This window comes from Eucalyptus grandis, chromosome 2, assembly GCF_016545825.1.
Source record: "Eucalyptus grandis isolate ANBG69807.140 chromosome 2, ASM1654582v1, whole genome shotgun sequence".
NCBI lineage: Eukaryota > Viridiplantae > Streptophyta > Magnoliopsida > Myrtales > Myrtaceae > Eucalyptus > Eucalyptus grandis.
This window is the reverse complement of record NC_052613.1, coordinates 49,584,459-49,596,060: the sequence shown is the minus strand read 5'-3', so window position 1 is coordinate 49,596,060 and position 11,602 is coordinate 49,584,459. Positions and strand designations below refer to the sequence as shown.

The following is an 11,602-nucleotide window of genomic DNA, read 5'->3' as shown; positions in this document are numbered from 1 at the left end:
TCTTGAGCAATTTGACATAAAAACAACATTTTTACACAGTGACTTAGATGAAGAATTATACATGGCACAACCTAAGTGTTTTGAAGTCAAAGGTAAGGAGCACATGGCATGTCGCTTGAAGAAAAGCTTGTGATACATGTAAATCGGTTGGTGTTCGCGTCAATAATATCCAATCAAAATTAATCAAAAAGACTGAATTGACACTAGGTCAAATAATTTAGGACTAATTAGCACTTGGTCAAAAGATTTATAACTAAATTAGCACCACTAAAAGGTTTAGAACTAAATTGGTATCAATGAAATAGGTTTAGGACATCTCTGACACTTTTTTCCCACATAACAAAATTATACTCTAAATTTACAGAATCCTTCATTTTTTATTCAATTAAATCATAACTTGAATTATTCCAATAGCTTTTACGGTGAAAGAATCTAGTCCAAAGATGTGTAATCAATAGTTCATTGTGTGAATGACAATAAAAAAGAATATGATATCTCAAGTTCTACATGGATTCTTCGTTCTCATCCGACCATCGTGTTCGTGACTACCGCAATCATTTCCGAAATTGATGGTGGGTTCGAATTTGAAGTAGATGTTCCCTTTGTGTCTTCGTTTCAATCCCACTTGGTTCGTTTCACTGTATGTTTATATTCCCTTGTTTTCTTATAAAATCCAGAGTAGTTCGACAGAAATTCCTTTTGCATGTGGGGCCTTGGTATATCGGCGACTTTAGCTGACTATATATCACAGCGCGATCCAAGTTAGCTTGCTCCTACTTTCTTTAAATGCTATCCTATCTGAGTAATGGACTTGGAAGAACATAGTGACTCCGATCGCCTAGCAGCTCTCTGTTCAAGATTGGGTAGACTTACAACATAGAAGGAAATAGATTTCGTGATGAAGAACCCTCACCTGCAAAATTGGCGGAATGTAGCTTAATTTTGGTGTGCAGAATTCTGTCAAACCCTACTGTAAATATCCTTGCGTTCCAAAGTACAATTAAGAAAGCATGGAGGATTGACCAAGTTGAAATTTCACAACGTGAAGATGGCCTCTACGTAGCTAAATTCCATTCTGTTGCCGATAAACATCGTGTTCTTGATGGAGGTCCTTGGCTTTTTTCGGGTCACCTAGTGATCTTAAAGCCATGGCAATCTAATACTCCCTTGCATTGTTATGATTTCTCAAGTTGTGCTTTTTGGGTACAAATATTTGGTCTACCTTTGGAAGGGACTACTGAAAAGATGATTATCAAGGCAATGCAAGATATTGGTCGGGTAATAGAACTGCGAGTTAATACTAAAGAGGGAATGACTTCACGGACTGCTAGGGCGAGGGTTGAACTGAAACTACAAGAACCCTTAAGGACAGGTAAATTGATTCGTATAGAGGGGAAATTATTCTGGATTGACTTTCACTATGAACGACTTTCCCATTTCTGTTACTCTTGCAGAAGATTAGGCCATTATGCTATGTACTGCAAAGAGATCCCCTATGATTAGTCAAAATTTGAAGGAAGGGATACTATAGCCTATGGTCCATGACTTAAAGCTGAAGTTAAAGCAGCTAGTCCTTACTGGCAAACATTTTATAACCCTCCAAACTTCTTGGATCAGTCATAAGATAGTATACCTAAGATGCCTCATTCCCAACTTTCGATTATCCCTCTTTTGCCCCCACCAATCGCTATTGGTGCAGCAACAGTGGCTAGACCAGCACTTCCTTCAGATCATGGAGTTAAAGCATCTGCACATCAGGAAAATCAAGAGCCGATCATGGAAGGGACCCATATTCATAAAGCACTCATTCTTGCAACAGCTAAAATGAAGGGGATTCAATCATCAACTATGGATTTCAAACAATACAAGAAAACAAAGAGTTCCAGACTGCCACCAAAGGTGGGTGTGGCTAAAAAATAGAAACGCTATTTGCCATATGACACAAAAGGTGTAATTTTGCATGACCTGGATGATGAAAAATTACTGGGTACCCCTGTGCGCGAAGCAGGGGAAGCTGACACTTGGGCTATGGTGGCTGGCCTTCAACAGCCACCACCTCACAAATAAAGCTCTTATGTTGGAACTATCAGGGTTTGGGCAATTCCCTGATAGTTCAAGCTCTTAAGGCCATGACAGCCAAGGAAAAGCCCAATATAGTTTTCTTAATGGAAACAAAAAAATAATGAAGTGAAGATTTCTAGTATTTAGCATAGTCTATAGTTCCAAAATGCTCATGTTTTCAACCCTATTGGAATAGCGGGAGGTTCGGCAGTATTTTGGAGTACTCAGGTCTCTCTTGAAGTGCTTCATTCAACGAAGGATTATCTTGATATGACTTATAAGGAAGTTCGGGAAAATCATACTATTTGTCTAACCTGTATTCATGCTCCAATAGATTATCATCTTAGACAAATTTTGTGGGATGAACTAAGAGTGATAAGCTTGGCTAATGTGCTACCTTGGATATGTGTGGGAGATTTTAATGAAGTACTCTATCCGTGGGAAAAGGTTAGGAAAAGGCCGGCTGTTCATTATCGCATGATGTCTTTCCGACAGTTTCTAAATGACTGTACCCTTATGGAATTAGTGAGCAAAGGATGTAAGTTCACTTGGATGAACAACCGAGAGGGCGATGAACTGGTGAAGGAATGATTGGACAGAGCACTGTGTACGATGGATTGGAGACTTCTATATCCTAATGTTGATGTTTTTGCATTGCCTACTGTAGGTTCTGACCACGGTCCCTTGATCATTAATACTTCAGCAAATTATAGAAGACGTGTGAAGAACTTTGTTTATGAGTCTTATTGGAATGATGATGAAGAGTGCCGAGGAGTAATATTTGATGCTTGGAATTCGGTGCAGATGCCAGGTTTGGACTTCTATTCTAAATTGAAGAAAGTCTCTCTACCATTAACCAAGTGGAATCGATCAAAATTTACTCGGGGTGATCTTAAAGTCCAGGCATTGCAGCAACGACTATAGGACATTATTAACCAGCCACATCGTTCTTGTAATGGACATGAAACAAATCAGATTAAAGAGGAATTACGGCGGACTTGGCAACAAGAAGAGCAATACTGGGCTATGCACTTGAGGATTCAATTGCTTAGGTGGGGAGATAAAAATACAAAATATTTTCATGCTGCCACTCTTCAAAGAAGACAAAAAAAACCGCATTTGTATGTTGCAGGATGATAACCAGAGGTGGATTTGTGATCCTGAAACCCTGAAAACTATGGCATCCAACTTTTATTCTAGATTATATACGATGGTGGGGTATCGGAATTATGAACCTATTCTGGCTCAATGTCCGCAGGTTGTAACTATAGAAATGAATGATAAGTTGCTAGAAATGATTACAATAGAGGAGGTTCGGCTAGCCACTTTTTAGTTGGGCAAAACAAAGGCTCTTGGCCTTGATGGTTTTAATGGATTATTTTTCTAAAATCATTGGGAAGTTATAAAGGCAGATCTCTTCTTACTTATACAGAATTTCTTTCAATCAGGACGGCTGCCTACTAATCTGAACCGGACTATTCTTGCTTTGGTTCCCAAGATGCCTCATTCAAAGAGACTGGACCAATACATACCGATTAGCCTATGCAACTTTGCTTATAAAGTCATATCTAAGGTACTAGCTAATCGCTTAAAACTTTGGTTACCTGATTTGATCTCCATGGAACAATTGGCTTTTGTAAAAGGCCGACAGATTCAAGACAATATACTAATTGTTCAAGAAGTATTGCACCAATTTAAGACCCGGAGGCGAAAGCAAAATTTTAACGCAATCCTCAAGACCGACATGCAAAAGGCATATGACAGAGTTGAATGGGATTTCCTCAGAGACTATTTTCTTAAATTGGGTTTCCATCCAAGGTGGGTCAATATGATTCTACACCGCATAACCACAAAGTGTCTTATAATGTGAGCTTTAATGGCGAGCTACTTCCTTTTTTCTCCCCAACTCGTGACCTCAGACAAGGTGACCCTTTGTCCCCATACATCTTTATTTTAATAGCAGATGTTTTATCAACTTTGATTACTCAAGCAGTCAATATGGGTCATATTAAGGGTATCAAGCTCAATAGATGGTGTCCTATCTTGTCTCATTTATTTTTTGCAGACGATGCTATATTTTTCCTTGATGCTAACCTTCAGGAATGCCAGAATATTGCTAATATTATAAATCAGTATTGTATGGCCATGAGACAGACTTTGAATCGAAACTAATCGGGGATTATCTTCAACAAAGATTGTCCTATTAGCTTACAAGAAAATCTATCGTCCGAGCTTCGAATTTCGGTGCTAACTTGATATGGAAAGTATCCGAGAATTCTTATTAAATCTGTCATTCAGTCTCTTCCTCATAATAAATGTTGATCTTTAAAATTCATGTGTCTCTTTGTAAACATATAGAAAAGAGCATTGCTCACTTCTAGTGGAAGAATGATAAGAACAAAGCAGGGATACACTGGAAGAAGTGGGATATTCTTAAGAGGAGGAAAGACAATGGCTATCTAGGATTTCGCGATCTTCTTGAATTTAACAGAGCTATGCTTGGCAAACAACCATGGCGTTTACTTCAATAGCCTCAAGCTTTATGGAGTAAGGTTTTTGAGGGTCTTTACTTTAGGGCTACCGATTTCCAAGGGGCGACCAAAGGAGCTAGACCATCTTGGGGATGGCAGAGTTTACTAGTGGGCCGGGATGCTATTTTACTTAATGTTAGCTAGTCAATGGGTAATGGCAGAAATATCATAATTCGAGAGGACCGATGGTTACCAAGAGGAATTCTTGGTGGCCGAGCGATTAGAGATGAACCCAAACTGGTGGCAGATCTCATCGATCCCATCCACAACAACTAGAACACATCTTTGCTTTCAAGATTTTTCGACAATCAGATTATTGCAGAAATTCAAACCATTCCAGTTCGACCTAATTTTACTGAAGATAAACTAGTCTAGACAACTTCACAGGACGGACGATATACTGTGAAGAGTAACTATCATGTTTTGTCTACTGTCAATAGCAACAGAAACAATTTTACAGCATCAACATCATATCAGTATCCTAGGCTACTATGGAAAAACATTTGGGCCATGCAAATAGCTCTGAAACTCCGAATATTTCTATGGTCGGTATGTCAAAATGCTATTGCATCTAGAGACAACCTGTTCCAGAGACATATCATCTCAGATCCATATCGACGTTCAGACTATTTCGATCACTCGCTTAGAAGAATGGTTAGTAGAAAAGGCAATTTCAAAGAGTCACTTACCTAATCTGGAGCTAATTGCCAATGTTCTCTAGCAAATTTGGAAACCGAGAAATGGATTCATTTTCGTGGCCATCGTCTCGACTCGATCTTAGCAGTGGGAAACGCCATCACACAGTCTTGACTTTATCAAACTAGCAACCCTTCCTTTTCGAAAAGATCTACACCACAACAAAACCAATATTGGATTTGGAAACCACCAGATCTAGGTACTCTGAAATGCAATATTGATGCATCTTTCAAACCAGGCGAAATACATGGAACGATGGCTTCTATATGCAGAGATCAGCATGGAAGACTTACTGATGTTTACACCATGCGATTTCTTGTTGCTTCGGCTTTGAGTGCAGAGTTTCAGGCTCTCACTTCTGCGCTCGGTCATTTGCTGCATCAAGGGCTTGATCATGCATCAATCGTACTTGAATCGGACTGTAGCATCGTCGTTGCGGCTGTCAAGGGTGAAGGATCGCCACCATGGGAGGTTTGGGCTCTGCTTCAGGAGGCTATCGCTTTACTTTCCCACTTCCCTAACCTGAGTGTTCGGTTCTGCAAACGTGAGGCCAACACAGTGGCTGATTGGGCTGCAAAGGCCCAACTTTCAAACACTTTGGCCTAAGATTGGAATATCTTTCCGCCTTATATGTTGCTAGATCTTGTCTATGCCAATGCTTTAGCGTCTCAATGTAAGTTTTCGAAGTTATAATACTAACTCTATTTTCGACCCAAAAAAAAAAAAGTTCTACTTGGATGGAGAGAGGTCATGTTGAGCGTCTCATAAGTTGACAATCACCCTCATATGGTCACCACTTTATGTGGTTATTCAAAATACTCTCTTAGAGGGCTTAGGCCAAGTAGATCAGTCCAGACTTTTACAGATGTTATCGCAAGGATGACCCTCTCCAATAGACATACCGTTTCGTGAATAGGCCAAGCCCATACCCGGTTCTGTTTCGATCATGAAGTGTGCTTCGGTTTCAATCGTGCAAACCAGATGTATGATTGCTTTTGGCTCCCGGTATGACTCGCCAAATGACATTTACTTTATTAATATGCCAAAAAAAATATTTCATTATGTTTGTCGGTGAGGAAGAGTGCGTACCCACTTAAGCGCTTTTAATCATTGTCAGTTGAGATATTATGTATTTTATACTATACATATCGACTCGATATATAGATTTAATTGATCGATGAAAATGAGGACACAAGTGTAGGACAGAGAGAGTATATTATATGTTATCTTGAGCGGAGGTTAGGATTTGACGTTCAGGTCTATCGGCATTTCAAGCCAACCAGTCTTGATCGCTCAGTGGTCTTCTCTCATCTTGTTCTCGAAGCGAGGACATTTTATAAGACAAATCAGATAAAATTTACATATACACGTTCGGTTTTTTAGGCCTCATGCATGCAATATAAGGCAGGTGATGGTAATGCCTCGATCTGATATGATAATTAGAATACCGCGTAAAATTTACTTTTGAACAGCCAAAACAATAGATAATGTCTACATATATGAATATCTTTATTCTGTAGGCATAAACGAGCAAAAAAAAAATAAAAATAAAACATCTGGTCTTAATGCTTTGTGTTTTGTCGGTGTCTTCACTTAAATGTATTAGATGCACGCCAAATGATTTATCGATTCGATATTGCAAGCCTAACTGATTTTTTTTTCTATCCTTGCCTGACCAAGACCTCTAGTTTGAGGATTAACAATATGGACATAACCCACAAGCAAAATTAACTAAAAAGATGCGTGTGATGTCAAATTTCGATTGAATTTTCCAACCAGAGATAGAGGAAATGACGCGCTCCCAACTAAACGATTTGCTTTTAGGTGCACACACAGAATGCATGCTGTTGAGAAAACTCCAATCAGATTTTGAAATTGAGAAAACTTTTTTTATTCTCGTTCTTATTCTTATTCTGAAGAATAGTAGACTTCTGAAGTTATATCGCAGACTCTTGTAAAATTTTATTCATTCCAGAAGTCTTTCCACTTTGATGCAATCCAACCAAGTCCAGAATGAAGATATAATCAGATTTAGATTTATTGATCTTGCGACAAGGATTTAGTATGAACATAATAGGGATTTATTCTTTAATATCTAGCTCTCTAGTGAATCTCACTTACCTTTTTTAAATACATTGATGAATCAATCACAAATTGATGAAATCAATCTTGAAGACAAGTTCTTTTTTGGGAAGCATCTACTTATGGAAACCTAGATTCCGATTGTATATGCGACCAGAATCAACGGATTTTGATCTCAATCTTTAAACGTCTACAAGATTTTCTTAATCGATTATGTCAAACGGATTGATTGGAAAATTTTCCTTTGAAAAACACTAACAACTAGTGAGGCATGGAGGAGTATTTAAGGAGGTCATTCAGTCTATTAGAGATAGTACGTGAAAATTGAAATTCCAAAGTGTGAAGCCTTTCCAACCACTTGTTCTTCAACAACAGTTCTTCCAAATTGTATTCAAGAGAGAAAATCATAAAAAGAGTGACTTAGTGAGGGAAATGAATCTTCCACTGAGTGTTTGCACTCGGAATATTGTACTTCTCTATTGATACTTCAAAGTGAATTCCAAATAGAAGGCTGCCAATGTGCGAGAGTTGACATATACTTAATTTAAGCCAAACCACTATAAATCTCGTATACAATTTTTTTCTTCTTTTAACTATTTTTAGTTTTATACGTTGCACATTTTCAAGTATCACAAAAATCTATTTCATCTCTTATCTGATTTTGAATTTTCACCGGAAGTCTAGTGGCTCGTTTATCGACTCTAACCCTTATCCAGATTTTCCTCACAACTTATTTTATTCCACATTTATTTATCAATATTTATTTTAAACACTACTCACATCTCCTCTAGGTGTTCGTACTAGCATTTTCACATGTCGCATTAATGTTAGTTTGGATTAGTTAATATCGAGAACACAAAGATTGATCTCTAAAATGGATCTATACAATGAAATAGTAAATGTAAATAAAATTTAAATAAAGGGACATTCCAGCATCCAATAAATGTTTTATAACATAACTTTATAAAAATCAAATAAATCTTGGCATTATTTAATTCTCACCTACCACGTGGGTTATATGAAAGCATTAATGGCGCCGGGAGTATCAAAAGTTTGAATGCAAAGTTGTTTATAGAAAAATGTAGACAACATTTAATATGCAAACAATTTGATAAACCCAATACCATTTTCATGAAAGTATTCCTTTTTTTAGTTTTTTTAGATCTTATCCCAGCGACGATCTTTCCCTTTAAAGAGGCCTCCATATTGTGCCGACAAACATCAACTAACCCTTTCCTAATCGAGCTCCATAGCTAGCTAGCAAGAATAATCCTTCACTCCTGCTGTCCACCTGCTCCTCCCCCTGCTCCTCCTCCTCCTCCTCCTCCACCCCACCACTACCAGCACCACCACCGTCACCACCATGCAAGCCTCTCAACCTCCTCGTCCTTCCCATGCAATATACTGGCGAGATGATGACATGCCACAAGCATGCAAAGACTTGGTATCCTCTCTCCCTTCTGAAGAAGATTGGATCGCAACTTCTCTCTGCTTGTACCAGGGCTTCTGGTTCCCCACTTGGCTCTTCAAAGGCGTCCTCGCTTGCCAAAACCACTTCCAAGCTCAACCCTCTGACATCCTCCTCGTCACCAAACTGAAATCCGGCACCACCTGGCTAAAGGCCATCCTCTTTGCTCTCTTGAACCGTGCCAAGTACTCTGACTCTGACTCACAACGACGCCACCCTCTCCTAACCCAAAACCCCCACGATCTTGTGCCCTTCTTGGAGCTCAAGCTCTATCTTGAGCAAGAAAATCCCAATCTCACTGCTTTCGAGTCCCCGAGGCTCTTCGCCACCCACTTGCCCTATTCCTCACTTCCAGGGTCGGTGAGGGACTCCAGGTGCAAGCTAGTTTACCTGTGTAGGAACCCTAAGGACATGTTCATCTCGCTGTGGCACTTCGTCAACAAGCTGAGGCCCGAAGGGAAGGGCCAGACTCCGCTCCCAAAGTGCCTTGACAAGTTCTGTCAAGGACTGAGCCCCTACGGGCCTTACTGGGACCATGTGCTGGGTTTCCACAAGGCGAGCTTGGAGATGCCTGAGCTGGTGTTTTTCTTGATGTACGAGGAGATGAAAGAGGACCCGCGTGTTCATGTGAGTAGGTTGGCTGATTTCTTGGGGTGTCCATTCAGAGATGAAGAACTGAGAGACGGGACTGTGGATGGAATACTGAGGATGTGTAGTTTCGACAATTTGAGCTCATTGGAGGTGAATAAGAGCGGAAAGCTGTGGACTGGACAAGAGAACAAGTGGTTCTTCAGGAGAGGGGAGGTTGGAGATTGGGTGAATTATCTGAGTGCTGAGATGGCCGACAGGATTGACCAAGTAATGGACGAGAAGTTGCACGATTCTGGGTTGAAGTTTCAGTACAAATAACACACGCATTCAATAATTTGCATGTGTTATGTGTAAGCTTTGAAGATGTTTGGTTTGACGGTGGAGGAAAAAACGTACAAAATATTTAAAAAATGAAGAATAAAGAAATGTTCCGTTCGCACTTTAGGGAGGTCAATATCTGGTTGGCCAGTGAAAGTGTGTTTCTCGAGCTAAAAAAATAAAAGATTTTCAGTGGCATTGTCAATCGTGGCTTCGTTTCCATACGGAGATGCTTCGGGGTTGTGATTCTAGTCTTTCATTTGTGTTGTACTACTGGTCCTCGCAGATGTTATTTGGCCAACACGTAGTTGGCTAATAAAAAGCTGCGTTCCTTCTTGCGGAGAGCTTGTTGGTTTATATTCTGTCATTCTTTTCAATTCCTTCTTTTCCTTTTGCTGTGTCAAGCTTTGTGGCTTTTGGTCTTCTATCTGTGTTGTAGATTAATAGTACACTAGCTCTAATTCGCATTTTGTCAAATAGATTGAGTTGGTAAACAACGGATATGTGAGTGCCTAGGAAAAAGAAGATATCTCCATTTTGTTTTGTTTCCAAGGTCTAAAAAGATAATATGAAATGCTTATATAGCTGTAATATACTGTGACACTAACAACGTGTTTTGGATCACATAAAAATAAATAACAAATAATTAAAAATTATTGTGGAGTCAACTCCTTCAAAAATCGTGGCTCACAACATGCACACTTATAGACTTTCCTAGTTTGGCTAGTTCATGCATTTGTCATTATTGGAAAAAACTCCTTTAATGTTTTGAAGTTGACAAAATTTATCCAAAGTCTAGTCTGAAAACTTCCAGACTTTAATGTCAAAGTCTGATGACTGCCAAACTTTAGTGTCAAAATCTGCCCACACTGACAAATTCTAAACTGAATGCCACTAAAGAATGAAGACTTATCCAGACGTAAGATCATCTTTATTTCTTCAAAGGTTCGGTTCGTATGGCTTATGGATGGCTTTCTGGTTGGATATAGCACCTACATGATTGGGTATCTTTAATGGAATCAATTTCGATATTCCAATCTTTTGTAAGACAAGTAAACTTGGAAAGAATCTACTTATGGAAACCAAGATCCTGATTGTATGGGCGAACATGATTGATGGGCTTTCAACGGCTCGAGATCTCCTTAATTGATTCTGTCAAACGAGTTGATTGGAGAAATTTCTTTGGAAAATGCCAACGGTCAAGAAGGTATGAAGGAGTATTTAAAGGAGAAGTCTCTAGTCATTCGATAAGTATGTGAAAGAAAAGTTTCAAAGTCTAAAGCTTTCTAGTTCCTTGCTATTTCATTCACTGAGCTAAAATTTGTATTCAAAAGAGAGAAAGACTTATAGTGTGACTTCATGAAAGAGTAGCAGACTCTTTATTATGAAGTCAAGATCATCAAGGCTGTAAAAATCTCTTTTGATCTTTAGTGAAATCTAGCTAGTAGACTGTCGACGTGGGCGAGTGGACGTAGGCTTGATCTAAGCCGAACCACTATAAACTCTATGTTCTTATTCTCTTCCATGAACTCCTTTTATTTTGTTTATAGTTTCATCTAATTGCTAAAGTCTGAATTCGTTCAAAATATATCATTTTCTAAAAGAAAATACTTCTACTGAACTTTGCAAAAGAAAAAAAAAATTCATAACACCTATTCATCCCCCTCTAAGTGTTGTTACTAACCCTTTCAGTCCTGAGCAATAATTCGCTTATAAGACTTCCACTTCAAGTAGAGCCTGGGCCATCCAAGTGAATATTGAATGCACATGGTATAAGTGACCCAACTCCATCTCAATTATCACGTCAAAGTTGTCATCACTAGAATTCATACTTTTCAATAACTGATATAACGTG

The 11,602-nt window shown here is 38.9% G+C and overlaps 1 protein-coding gene across 1 annotated transcript; it reads left to right on the top strand.

Annotated features, from left to right (window-relative positions):
* The first annotated feature begins 8,605 nt into the window (after positions 1-8,605).
* LOC104433360 (cytosolic sulfotransferase 5) lies at positions 8,606-10,091 on the top strand. Its single transcript, XM_039306241.1, has one exon. The coding sequence runs from the start codon at positions 8,734-8,736 to the stop codon at positions 9,745-9,747; it is 1,014 nt and encodes a 337-aa protein (XP_039162175.1). The 5' UTR covers positions 8,606-8,733; the 3' UTR covers positions 9,748-10,091.
* The last annotated feature ends 1,511 nt before the right edge of the window (positions 10,092-11,602 follow it).